A 15040-nucleotide genomic window follows, 5' to 3' on the forward strand; every position below is an offset into this window, starting at 1 on the left:
CGCAGCCACTCTGTAACATCTTTCTGTCTGATCCTCGTCACGACCGTTTTTTCTTATAAAATAACAAAGAAATTATAATATGTTGAATGTAACTTATTGATCGTGAGTCTAAAACCGTATTTGAATATTGAGAAAAAAATACAAATCATAACGTTACAATTTATTAATTCAATGCTCAATGTGTTAAGTTTTTTAAAAACAATTATAAAATTTTGGAATCTGTAATTATTTGTGACCGTTGTCATCTATAAAGCTATGTTACAAAGAAATCATCACAATGAGCTTATATAACTATTAAGTTCTGGTTGCTGTTAATAATAGGTTCTAAATATGTCTCTGGCCCATCAAAACCATTATAAAAATCTAAGTCAGATTTTCAATAGACGCTATTTAGTTATTTTTTTAGAACAGTTATACCATGTTATATTTTAATTATATTGTTATTAAAAGAAACACAACATAGCAATTGTCAATCATATCCAATAGTAATGATAAGGAGATCAAATATTCATATAAGAGCATAAACATATATTTATGATCTATTTTTCTGAAGTTAGAAACCCCTTTTTTTCAATTATTTTCTATCATTTCGGGTTTCGAGGATATAAAATGCTTCGCTTTAGGACCTTTAAATTATTGAAACATTTTTTTAAAATAAACATTCATTAAAAATTCAAATATTAGATATTAAAATGAAATAAAATAATCCTAATAAAAAAATTATTAAAAAAAATAATTCCCGTAGATATTCAATAAAATTTATTAGAAATTGAATATAAATTAATTATAGAAAGAAGTGAAGCAATTTCTAATCAAAAATTAAAAAGTATTAGTATTTAAAATAAATGTAAAGAAAATGGTATCCATCAAAATCAAACCCACTTCTAAGGAATTATTTTTCAAAATCTAAATTTATATTTATAGAAATTAAAGAAAAAAATATTATAACAATTATTATTGATAATGATTTGAGCTATAGGATTCCTCCACATCTTGTGGAGATATAAATAATAGTAACTATTTAGAAAAACATGAAGTATATATGTTTTTCTTTAAAGAAAATGTATGCATATTTTATTGTTTTATATTTTTTATTCAAACTACAGTTTCGATGCTCTATTTTCTAGTTTGATAGGAGTAGGTAGCCTCGTTTATTTTCTAATATAAAATTCAAGAACATAATTCATATTTTAAATCGAAAAATTCTAACGGACAAAGTAACACTCCATGTACCAAGCAAACCTGCTGCCATCTGTGGAAAGAGGCGACATACACGAATCATGGGTTCAAATGCATATCGCTGCGGAATAGATGTCACGACCATTTTTAGCTATTATAGTTTAAATATATTACTATGAAAATTATTTTTACTGAAATTGTTAAAGATAATGAAAGCAATAAAATAATAAAATAAGTAAAAAACGGGGAACGAATCAGCTGAGCATATTGTGGGTCAAAACCACTTATCACTTTGAAATACATTACATTCTTTAAAGAGAAATGAAATATTTTTTCTTACTGATACGTGTATGTTTACCTAATTTACAATTTAAAGGCTCATATTCCAGATTTACAAATGTAATATTATTATATTCATTATCTGCCTTTAGCATTAATGAAAGCAAAAAAATCTATAAAGAGCAATGTCTTATTTTGATCATAAAATAATATAATGTAAGTACATTCAAAACATCTATATTGCAAATTTATATGTAGATACTTAGCAATTTATATATTGTTTTATTTGTAATTTTTTCTTTTATATATTTTTGAACTTGAGATCATCGTTTAGCAGAAAATCGAGAAAAACTCATAAAGATCATTTTTCAAAAATCGGTAAAATAAAAAAATAGAATTATATATAGATTCATTTTATGGTCATTGATGTATAATAAAATCAAAAATTTATATATTTCTCAATATTTATCAATAAAATCAATATTTGTTTTAAACGATATTTTTAACTACAAATTATTGTTCACGGAAAACTCGAGAAAAACTCATCATTAGTGTTTTGAAAACTCGGTAAATTAAATTTAAAAAACTACAATTATCGAGGTCTATTAAAATTAACAATCTCATATTTATTAATAAAATCAATAAAATCAATAATTGTTTTATGAGCTACATATCACTTTTAGGAAAAATTCGAGAAAATCTCAGAAATCAGTTTTCCAGGATCGTTAAAATGAAAATTAACAAATTAAAATTACATAAAAATTCATTTTATACTCATTTATATCTATTATAATCAATAAATACATAATAAAATACTAATTTCAAAAAAATTCTAAAACTGCTAAAAACACAAACTTCCACTATAATCCATATAAATCAGCATGTCACAGTTTAAACATCTAACAAACATTTCGAAAAAAGACAATTTGTCAGTCTAGAAGATATTCTACAAAAGTGCCTTGAAGATAACAATTTAAATGTTTCGAAATCATATACATACAAAATCGTAACGACTTTGTAAAACTTCAATCAAAAATACTATTGAAGCAATTACCCACCCCACCACTAATATAAAAAACATCGCTGACAAGCTAAACATAGTCAAAGGTGTTGGATCAACGTGTTCATTGTGTGAATTAAAATACCTGTACATGTAGGTACGATTTAATTTACGTATAATGTCATTTAACCAATGTTTTACAATTCCTGATTGAACAAGACGACTTATGTATTTGTTCAACAATTGGGTAAATCTTGATCGTTTGCTTAATGCAAAAGAAGTAAAATATTTGGAGATACAATCCTCTACAATTTGTACGTATGAAGATATTTCTTCTACATTTTCGACATCCATTACATATCTGTTACCTTGCACTTGGCAAAATATTGCGTAGTGGCCCTCGCGAATTCGCTGTAGTCGTTGCTCAAAACTTTTCTCTGGTTTATTTCGTTTCAAAAAATCCCTCAGATATTTGTGAGGTGAAGCTTCCAGTTCCAAATAGAAAGGTAATTTCTTGTAATGTTCTCCCCAATAAATATCATCTGTTAATAAAACGACGTTTCATGAGTTACCTAAATTCATGGACCGATTCTACCGCACAACAGACCAATGTTATGGCAAGGCCATGTTACGCTTCAACTTGCATACATTATGCAACTGAATTATACTGAATACTGTCAAAATGTCGTGTATGTGCTGTGCATTCAGGCGTTTTACACATAAACTGCAACGTCACTTGTATGTTATGAAGCTGGGTCAGAAAGACCCTGTTATCTAAAATCGTTTTTTCGGCATTTGTGCGGTTTCTAGGTTTGGTTTTCTATCTGACGCCTGACTGCAAAGCAACCACATGGCTTTTGTCAATATTAAGAACAAATTTGTATGGAAACTTCTTCATAACATAGCCCTGCCTTAGCATTGGTCTGTTATGCGGCAGATTCGATCCATTAGATTAAAACCATATCATCATATTATTTTACCTCTTTTTGTCATATCTTCGAGAGTGCGGATTGGCTCTGTATATTTACGTTGAGTTAAAAATGATGAATATCCAGTAAAGTATGCTGTAGTCACTGTAAACATAATTACGCAAGTATGACATTCTTTGCTTTATATATGTATATTTATACAACATCTCTTGAAAGACTGTCCCATTCTTGGAAAGACAGCTATTATAAGTAACCATTTAACTGTTTTTTTTTTTTCAAAAATTGCAAATTAAATAGACAAAGATCAACGATTTAGGTGCATACTCGTCAATTCACAAAATTCTACCTTTTTTTCATGACGAGTATACTCGTCAATCGCACTTAATATGTTATCTATATCAAGTTGTATACCGATAACTTATAGAATACAGTCAACCCTTCTATAACGCGAAACTCTGGAAGCTAAAATTGCGACAGCGCTGCTATAACGCGGTTTCCTTTTCCCATTATCGACTATTTTATCATTTACAGTATGTTTATAACTAATCATAACTGTGTACTACATCGATTTCAGTGTCAGATCCTCCATCACAGCACGTTATTCTTTCTAAAAAAAATCAGCTTGATTTTTTTTTTTGAAAACGGTTTATTTTGATTTTTGTTTATTTTTTTTATTATATTCTTATAATAACTCTTCACTTCAATAAAAACAATATATATAGTTTATCCTGTCTTTAGAGTTTATTACCCCAGTACAAATGATGTGATTTGTACTAATTCACCGCGTTATTGAAGGGTTGACTGTACTTTATAATCTTATTGTTGCCTGTATAATTAATAAAAATATATATCTGTACTTATTTTACCTATCATACTACATAAAATCCAACCAAGCAGTAAACACCTCAAAGAAATATTGCGAGGAAAATAATTACATCCATGCAAAGTTGTGATGTTCAAGATCGTTAGAAAACATTGTGTTATATCTTCAAAATATAAACTTGTTTCAGATAAACCGTTAATATTACTGAAAACAATCAATAATTAAAAATCAATTATATAAATAGAAAAAAACATATAGGTGTTACCTTTGGTAGAAACTATTCAATTGATTTAAGAAGAAAGTCGTTGTGAAAATTGACACTAGAAAACAAATCCATACCGTGATGTCTAGTGATAGAAATAAATAACTTATTGTTTTGATCGGGGCTGGTTTTGGAACCAACATCGTTACACATACTGATCCAAGTATAGACGTGATTTCAAACTTATTAAAAGTATCTTCAGTAAGCCATACTGAACACGTTGCCATATCCGATTTTCCTGTTAACACATCATTTTTAGTTTTTTTCCATGGATCATCTGATGATTTATGTTTCAAAATTTGTACAGGTATTTTAATTCTTTTAAATATCTCATTAATTATTCGATACTCAACACCATCGATAGTATCATTTTCCAATATAATGTGAGGAGGGCAATGAAACACGCTTATTCGAAATATTGTTAGAGTTTTAATAAAGTTTCTCTGGGTATCAAACAAATGGTTTAGCAAATGCTTAAAACCCCCAATACTTTTGTAAGTAATTACATAAGGTTGTTGAAAGGCTGCAGGCCCCCACATTTCAAATACAGTTCGATTCGACAAATAGTTACTTAAAGTTTCATTTTGTACATCATAATCGTTTCTAATAAATACTATTATTACGTTCAATAAGTGCTTATATGCAATATCTCTTACGTGCGAATCAATTTCAATCATTCTACAATTCTCGCATATAACTAATATATCACTATAAATGTTTTTTGATTCAATATCCTTTATTAACTGTGACTCATTAGAGAACAGCGAATTTACGGGTCCGATAGACTTATAGATAAACATAAAATTTCTGCATATATTTTTATATGTATCCTTAATATTTGACATTTGATTTAAAACTAAAGGAATGTATAATCTGTTCAGGGACTCCACAGCAAAGTTGCTTAAATGCTGGCCATCATGTGTAATAAACCAACAATCACTTTTTGGAGGAATCATATACTGAAATATTGATTCTGATTGCACTATAATGAACCAAAAGAGAAAATATTTAATGAACAAATATTTTGCCATTTTATATTTCTTTAAAACATATAAATTCGAGCTCAATAATATGCTTACTCAATACTTTCTATTTTTCAAATGCAATATATAATTAGAATGCTATTAATTTGATGCGTCTTTTGTAAATCGTATCTATAAAAATATTTTTATTAGGAAGTAGACATATGTCACAAAATACATTTTATCATTTGATCAAAGCGAATAAAAAAACTATTTCTGTTGCATTGATATTTATTCTATCAACCACATGATAATAACTATAATGTAAACTTCAGGATAATACTTTAGTTAAATAATGCATAAATCTGGGATTAGATTAATTCATTTAGATAATTAACTTCTCAAAGAAAAATATGTATGTTTTTGCCAGAAAATTGTTGCTCATGTTATATCGACGTATCAATTCCTTCTGAATCGTTTTAGATCAAAATCGAAATGTGTGTGCACGTGTTTCGATTTTTGACATTTCATCGACTTTTTCTCAAAATTGGCTGAACCGATTTCAAAAACGAATAAATTTGCGATCGCAAGAAATTCTGAACCAATTTTGAATATATAAAATTCCACAAGTATCAGTTGCGGTTTGTGATAATTAGTTTTAGGCAAAGATTGGCCGAGACGATTGAGTGTTTCTTTGTAATTAAACGTTAATTTTTTTAACGATTTTAATAAAACTTAACATGGCTTATAGATTTCATAGTGCTAATAAATAAAGTGGTTGCATTATGAAAATTTATTAAAATTTACATGTGAGAGTTTATGCACGATAATTAATATAATTTCATATAAATCTGTTTGAAAGATATCAATTGAAATATGCATTGATTAGCTTTCAGTGCATCTAAAAACATTATTTTCGAAATAAATAGCTGAAAATTTTATCTAAATTTAGTGGATCATTTACACATCATTTCGAATCGTTTATGCCAATTGCCTAAATTAAAATGCCACTTACTCTTAATTTAGTTATGAACATCTACACAAATATATATGTATGTACTTACTTATCAGTTCTATTATATATTATACAATTTAATAATACATGTCCTTAATATTTTAAAATAAAACAAGTGATCACTTACTTAATTATAGAACATTGTGTCACTATTGCATTATATATAGTTATGAAATGTTTATCACTTATTTTAACGGAACTAAAATTTTAAAATTACATTCTCTAAATTTTAAAATTACGTCTTTCTTGGTTGAAAGTACTTCATAATCTGATATGTTTCATATTTAGTATAAAAATATTTATATGTATACCATGTGACAGGGGGGTACTGGAAATTTTTAATATCAATAACACAGAGTGGGGCATTTAAACTGGAAGCATTTGGTATGCAAAAAATGAAAATAACATTATTTATTTATTTAATATAGCTGTAACATATCTCCTTAAAACAAAATCAATTATAATCAATAATAAAACATAAATGATTCACCCATTTAATATACTGAATTGAGTGCATATAAAATTTGAAACAGATTGATTGACTTGATCCAGAAAATTATAATTACTTCTGTATAATATAACAGTTACCTAAAATTATTCCTACTGAAAATTTTCTTCTATTTTAGTGTGTAACACATAGAAATAAATTGGTTTAAAATGAAAAAAAAACACGTTTTAAACTTACAGTGCAATTAAAAGTCAGTATTAAATAGAAATAAATTATTAATCTTAAATAACATTTACATTGATCGTTGTCTTATTTTAGATATATTTTAATAACTTCTCTGCCACAAATGCAATAACAGCAAATGAATTCCCCAAAACCAAAAAATGAAACGCTCCAGCCATATGCTTTAAAGATAAAGGTTGTGGCCTATGAGACTTAAATGGCCTTCTTTGGAAAAAATCTGATATATAATTTTCTCCTTGACTTACAATCACCGCCTGCAACCAGTGATCTATTATTCCTGATTCGACCAGTTGAGATATTTTCTTGTCGAATACTTGTTTATATGGTGAATTTACTTGCAATGCTATCATAAGGTAATATCTGGTCAAGCATTCCTGAAGACAGACGAGACGTTTTGATACTGTGCCTAAATTTTCGGAATTTGTAGTATAAGTTCTGTCTAAGGCTTTGACTAAAATTGCGTAGTTGCCATCATTTATGAGTTTTAGGCGATATTCATCATCGTGATAGCTTTGAAAGCGACTTGCTAATATTTCCAGATGCGGTATTCCGGAAGAGGTCAACATTTGATGTAAATGTGTCCTTTGCTCATATTTTGAACCCCATTTTAAACCTAATAAGGAATTTATAAGATTATTTGACGTATTTAGGACGAATAATTTTTTTATAATATTTTTTTATACTATTTTAGGAGCTGTTGATATATTTTGCTTACTTAAAAAACAGATACTCGAAACGCGTCGTGGTTCCATTAAAAAATTAATATACTTAAAATCTAGTGTTAAAAGTGAACTACAATATTGAATTTGAAATTTAATATCAAATAGATTAAAAATTGTTTGACTTATAATATGGAGTAAAAATGAGAAGTTGCCCAGTACATCACTAGGATCACTAACTGTTTAATTTTGCTCAAAAGGAGATTTTAAATATGCAGAACAAATTATGTAATCTATATATCAGCCACATCTAGTAACCAGAGTTAAATAAAAGTTAAAAATATTTGGTAATATAATACCAGATAATAATTTAAGGGGGTATTCTAGTGTAGAGCGATGAATTTTAGGTCATTTTTAAAGTGTCGTAAAAGAAAGCAATGAATGATTTTACTATCCATTTTTTACCACTTGTTTATTAATATTATTCAAATACAAAACAAAAATTAAAAAAAAGAGTGCGCGTAAGGATCACACGCGATTGAAGTAAAACTTTTAATATTGCATGAGTAGGCAATTAAGATAAAAATAAAAAAAACATCATATTTGAATTTTAAAAATCATCTTTTAATAATCATATAACATCAATAATAATAAGATTTCCTGAGCATCGGCACAGCTGTCCTACTGATATTAAGAGTTTGAATATGATGTGAAGCTTTCTTCCTAATTTTGTTACCTATGTTACCGGGAAATTCAAACCATAAACGTAGAAGTTCATCATTATCGCCACGTTCTATGTACACTAATTTTCCCACACAACCATTAGCTAAGCCATCACTTACATCAATATTAGTTGTTATTATGTAAAATTTATTCAGAACTAAAATTATTTCATACGGCAAAGCCCCGGTATCAATAACCGATTTTTTTGAAACTGCTGACGAATGTATGATTGTTGATCTGTCGCATGGCAACCTACATAAATATCCGTGGCAGTAGATATTATTTTGTCTTCAACGAGATTCAATATAAATTTATTATATTCCATGGCACATTTATTCTCTAAGAAAAGTCTTATTCCATGAGGACATAACATAAAAAACGTGATTCAATTAATGCAAGTTCATATAGGGTTTAGCGCTCGACTTACGCATGACATGACGGGAGTGGATACTCGCGACATCAGCGCTTACGGCGTCGTAGTGTTCAACTACACGTTGGCATTTTCGTTGCATTTGTACGGATTTACACCAGTGTCGCGCCTAAAAATTTTTTACACCCATATCGCGCCTAAAGAAGTTTTACTTCAAAATAAAAAAGTTGAAAATTGTAAAAACTGGCAGCTGATGAAGTGGGTGGTCTCCAAAAATTGGCACCTCAGTGTTGACATGATTTCAGCCCTCCTAGCCATCGGAAATGCAAAAAACAAAAAGATTATTAATCTACAATGATGTCGCAATCGCCCGAACTAGCGATGAGTAAAAAAAAAATTTTACAAATTGGCGACTGTTTGAAAAAAAAGTGTTTTTTTGTTTGTTTAGTTTCTCGAATTTTTTAAAAATAGTAAAAATTGTAATTTGGAAATAATTCTAGTGTGTGCTATAGATAGGTCTATAAACAAGACTCTCTGCACATTTCAAGTGAATCCGTCGATTAAAACTCGAGAAATCGTGTCAACAGTACTGAAAAATTCTGTTCTGAGATAAACGCATTTAAAGTTTTGCGTGAAGCCAAACCAGTATAGAGACCGAGTCAGTAAAATTCCTATATCTTCGAAAATAATTCAAATTTTCAAAAACCTTCCCGTACCCATATTCTTAGATAGTTAAACTTTGAAAATATGAAATAAAAGAAATTGATTTTTTTGAATATTTACACTAGAATACCCCCTTAATGACGGCTAGGATGTTAACCAAAAATGATGGGTATGAATAAAAATCATATAATTTTTATTAATATAACGTTCTATCATTGAGATATATATATATGTATATATATATATATATATATATATATATTTTCATTTGGTAATTAATCATCAAGATCAAGCAAATTAAATCATCAAGATGTAGATGGTCTTGATTTGGACCGTAACGCATTGACAATTTTAATTACTAAGTTTTAGAATTGGTTCTACGCCTGATCAAAATCAACTATAAATATATATTTATTTAGTCATAATCAAATTAATTTAGTCCAAAAATTAATGTACTGTTTATAAATATTTAATTAACCTGCTTCGACCACATCGTTAGTGATACGAACATTGTAAAATATTATAGTTCTACAAAAAGTAGTTCAATTTTAAAGCAAATGTCAATCCATTCTATGTTTTTGTACTGATCAATGTTGACGAATCCTCTCAAATAAAATTAATTTTTTGAACACAAGGTAGAATAAAGTATGCTAATTTGAAAAAATACAATTACATACATTAATCCTAATTAAATACAATCTGTTTAAAAGATAACAGTTGGAAATTGCATTGATTCGTTTTTTGCAAAACTTCATTTTCAAAATGAACAGTTGAAATCTTTATCCAAATAGCAAAAATTGAATTCCTATATTGAGTCGATTATTTACACATATTGGAAAGTTTATGCAACTTGCCTTTAGGTAAAATGACACAACTACATATTTCATACCAATAAATATTCAATTCAAGAATATTGAAATTTGAGAATATACTTTAGTTTTCCCAAAAATTGCAAGTTAAATAGACAAAGGTGATTTATACGCATGACGAGTATACTCGTCAATGCACAAGTTTTTGCTACTCTTTCAGTATACTCGTCAATCATAGTTAACTGGTTAAATCAATGTAATTATGACTACATACATAAAAACATAGTAAAATCCAACTGATTAAAACGAGCCTTACGGAACCACATTTTGCCGGAATATTTGTTCCCTGAGAGGTAGCAATGGATATTACGCTTAAGACACAAAACGAAAATTTGCTTAGTTTCACAGGTCTGGTATCTTCATTTTGTAACTTACTATAACTGTAAAAAATTCGATTAACGAAATTAGTTCGTGATTGAAACAATTAAGCTATTTGCATCGAAAGAACAGAATCTCTGACTACTTAAATTTCGTGGCTTTTCACAGAAGGCAACCCAAACGGCTATTTATATTTTCAACTTCTACAAAAGAAGAACCTTTGATTCAAAGCCCATGGCTCTAACCATTAGGCAACAGGATGCACGAATTTATTTATAAATTGCATTTTTGAATTATTATATTTACACATTTGATTAAAATGCTTCACAACCAGCAAATAACTAAAGATATAAGAAAAGCTTCATTTAAATAAACCAATGGTAAAAATGTTCAAATCGTAAAACAAATAAAATAAATTGTATCAATACATAAATTGCATGTTTCAATTATTTAAACACGTTTCTTTGAAATGATAAAAATTTTACACTATATAAAATAAGATAAAAGTGTGAGAAAAATGTAATGAACAAATCAATGGTAAAAAATCAATTAACCTAAATAATTTGTATTAAAATTAAGACAATTAAGCTAAAAGTATCAATATAAAGTAGAATTTTTGCATCAAATTGTTATCACAGAATATTTTCAAGTTGCACAGTTTCAATTATTTATACACATTTAATTGAAATGTTAAAAATTTCAAGGTCTGTAAGAAATATTTCATTTTAATAAATCAATGGTCTACTTGTATACTGTCTGTTATGTTTTTTCTTTATAAAAGACACCAACCATTTCGCTCGTGTTTCGACAGCCTTTCTATAGACAGATGACACTGCTATATTTTATGTAACATACAATTGAAAAAAATACTGAACATTTTGAAAAATACTAAAGTTGAAAATGTACTGCACGAAACTTTTAATAAATTTACAAATCTTTAGAAAGAAGAAAGAAAGCAGTGGTAAAACAATTACTAAATTTTATAAATTAAAATTAAGACAATTAAGCTAAAAGTATCGATAAAGTAGAATTTTTGCATCAAATTGTTATCACAGAATATTTTCAAGTTGCACAGTTTCAATTATTTATACACATTTAATTGAAATGTTAAAAATTTCAAGGTCTGTAAGAAATATTTCATTTTAATAAATCAATGGTCTACTGTCTACTTTATGTTTCTTTATTAAAGACACCAACCATTTCGCTCGTGTTTCGACAGCCTTTCTATAGACAGATGACACTGCTATATTTTATGTAACATACAATTGAAAAAAATACTGAACATTTTGAAAAATACTAAAGTTGAAAATGTACTGTACGAAACTTTTAATAAATTTACAAATCTTTAGAAAGAAGAAAGAAAGCAGTGGTGCCTCAAAACCAATAACTAACACTTGTCTACTTATTACAATAATTTTTTCTTGAGCCCCTCCTTGGGCTCCCTCTTGAATTAGTGGTTAGAACTATGAAATTTCAAACAGAAGTTCTAGGCTTGTTTTCAGCCTCAGGCAGCCTGATGTCAAGCAGCAGTGACATGGGTTTTAACTTGGCAACATTGGCTTTGATGCATCAACAAAAAATTAATCACTGTTACAGAAATTGTAATAATAAAATTTATGACATAGAATAGAACAACTTTTTGGGCTGTCATTCATAAAACCGACGTAGTTAGTTAAATCACAACAGCTTAAAGGGCTCAGCAAAAATAAATCGTTATCTTACTTATATAATTTTCTTTCTATTTTCTTACCTATTTGCGGCATCTGAGACATAAAATATTGCCAAAATAGCAAATATTATTGAAAATATGTAGCACATCCACACGTGCACTTTTAAAGGCAAGTACAGATATACTGAAAAATCCATTAATTGAGGTCTAGGAACAAGAAATGTTAAACAAATTTCAGTATAAGGCTTTGTTCCTTCTAAAAAGCTCAAATCGTTTACGTTCATAAACATAGAACAAATGCCAACATCGATAACTTGATCATTTACTAGTTTTTTGACATAGTCCCAAGGATTTTTTTATAATCACTTGTATCAACTTCAAATATTTCTATTTTGTATCCTTCTGTAATTTGTTTTAGCATTCTGTATTCTACTCCATCATATGACCCATCTTGATTTTTGATGACATATGGAGGGTTTTTGAATAAGCCTACACGCATTGATTTGGTCAAAAACATTTTTTTCAGATTTACTTTTGTATCCACAAATAAATGCTCTTCATCTGTATGTATTATTTCTGAAATTCTAGAAGTATATTCTATTTTAAACTTATTTAACATATGATATTGTGCTAAGTTTATTCGAATAAAATTTAAATAAAAAGTCGATATTGTGGATAAATAATGCAGATCCACTTTATCAAGTTCGTTATAAAATACTAAAGTTTTAACTAATTTTTTTTCATGCAAAGCTCCGCATTTGTGAAGTGTGCTTTGACTTGTACTGAATTCATTGTTGATACTGTTTTTTATTATTACATGAGCATTACATAAACAAACTGATTCATTTGTTGGTGAAAAAGAAATTACGCTATTAGTTTTATGGAAAGCAGTAATAACAATTTCACTTAAATCACCATCTTCTACATAAAAAATCCAACACTTCACACAGGGTAAATGTAATTTTTGTAAAAATTCAATTAAGTCTTTACAAAAAATCTTTCTCGTGTATAATATTAGAATCATTATTATTAATATTTTTAAACAATTCATATTGAACTTGTTAAAACATTATCAACTAAAATAATGAGAATGAGAGACTAGTTGTCATATCGATTACATTATACAATTATAAATAATCTTCTTTTGATCTGTTTTTCACTATAATTTAAAATAGAAGCGTTAATTGCTCTTATTACTATGATATGAATCTAAAACAAGCATTTAATTATATAGTGTTCGATTGCTTAACGAGAAAGGATAATTACTCTACATACGTAAAACTGTCTGCTTTCACGGTAAGCAAATAATTAAATACATATTTTTCATTTTTTTCTTTATTAGAGAATTCATTAGCCAATTATTAACTTCCCGTTATTGTAATCGTCCAAAAATCGAAATTGAAAATGTTTGCATATCTTTACGTTCAGTGGCAGCTTGTTTCAAGACTTAGATAGAACACTAATTGAGCAATAAAATTACTTCATAATGATTTTTTTATGTATTTTGTGACCCCCCCTGGCGCCAAAGCTGGATCCGCATTTTTTCGTCCACGTTTTCGGACGCACGGATCAACCGATTTGGATGATTCAGAAAACATTCGATTCCTATTGATAAAGACATGTGCTGATTAGTTTTTGGCAAAGGCAAGTCTAGCCGTTTCAGAAATACGAAGCAAAGAGTGCAGAAAATAGAAATCGAGTTCTTAAGAGCACGGAACATCCGATTTGAATGATCCAAAAAAACATTGAATTCGTAATGATGGGGAGAAGTGGTGATTAGTTTTGTAGAAAGGCAGGTTCAGCTATTTCGGAGATACAGAGCTAAATGCGCAAAAAATGGCAATTTTTGAGAGAACTAAGCATCATATTTGTATGATCGAAAAAACTTTCTGCTTATGTTTATGAAACAATTTCTTTTAGGAAATTTTCAAAAAAAAAAATTATATATTGAAAATAATTTCGATTTTAATTTTAATATATATAAACGTCGTCCATTTCACAAGCTCTTATATTTTGTCTGTAAAATTAGAATAATGAAAGTTGCAGTATTTATAATAATCTGTTTGAAAACATGTAATATTTCACAAATATTTCGTTACGGTACGGGAAGTTCCAGCCATTTACCTTAAGGCACAATGCCATACACAACTAGGTTTTATATGATTCTGATAAATAAAACAGTAAACTCAGAGGTTATTGTATTCAGATATTCAACATTATAAATTTTTTGTACATTTAATTATATTTGAAGGAAAACTGCATTATTTTTTGTTTCTCATTGTTATAATAGAACTTTTGTGATTGTATGGTATAATAGAATTTTGTAATAATGTATATTGGAATATATAATTGAAATTTATTGCACTTTTTGTAAAATATTTGGAGTATTGAAGAAGTAAAAATTCTACTTTTTGCATTCTAGAGAACTTAAATTGTTATTTATAATATATTTATTTGTTTCAAATTTAATTTCAATTTTATTTCTATTATGTGAGGTGTAACATAAATAATAATTCTGAGTTTATTTGAGTACATTCCTGATAGTTTTTTTTAACAAAATATATAAAAAAGTTTCATCTTTGAAACGTTAAATAGTAAAAGGTAAAAGTTTAAGACCTGACATGGGTAG

The 15040-nt window shown here is 28.0% G+C and overlaps 1 protein-coding gene across 1 annotated transcript; it reads right to left on the reverse strand.

Moving 5' to 3' along the window:
* Positions 1 to 2420: 2420 nt before the first annotated feature.
* On the reverse strand, positions 2421 to 6709 carry LOC113377359. Its single transcript, XM_026617652.1, has 5 exons — positions 6577 to 6709; positions 4476 to 4710; positions 4254 to 4414; positions 3439 to 3531; positions 2421 to 3000 (listed from the first exon to the last, which is right to left on the reverse strand). The coding sequence occupies exons 2-5, from the start codon at positions 4697 to 4699 to the stop codon at positions 2447 to 2449; spliced, it is 1032 nt and encodes a 343-aa protein (XP_026473437.1). The 5' UTR covers positions 4700 to 4710; positions 6577 to 6709; the 3' UTR covers positions 2421 to 2446.
* Positions 6710 to 15040: the final 8331 nt, after the last annotated feature.

The sequence above is a fragment of the Ctenocephalides felis genome, unplaced genomic scaffold (assembly GCF_003426905.1).
Source record: "Ctenocephalides felis isolate EL2017-DRISC unplaced genomic scaffold, ASM342690v1 CF-g0.4_SCAFFOLD_01886, whole genome shotgun sequence".
Lineage (NCBI taxonomy): Eukaryota > Metazoa > Arthropoda > Insecta > Siphonaptera > Pulicidae > Ctenocephalides > Ctenocephalides felis.

What these genes read in the sequence shown, in the direction of transcription:
- LOC113377359 (XM_026617652.1), bottom strand. Translation starts at nt 4,699, where the DNA reads ATGGCAACGTGTTCAGTATGGCTTACTGAAGATACTTTTAATAAGTTT. An exon ending in TTGAATAGTTTCTACCAAAG is followed by an intron (nt 4,415 to 4,475) that starts GTAACACCTATA and finishes GATTGTTTTCAG; the next exon opens with TAATATTAACGGTTTATCTG. An exon ending in GATTTTATGTAGTATGATAG is followed by an intron (nt 3,532 to 4,253) that starts GTAAAATAAGTA and finishes TTATGTTTACAG; the next exon opens with TGACTACAGCATACTTTACT.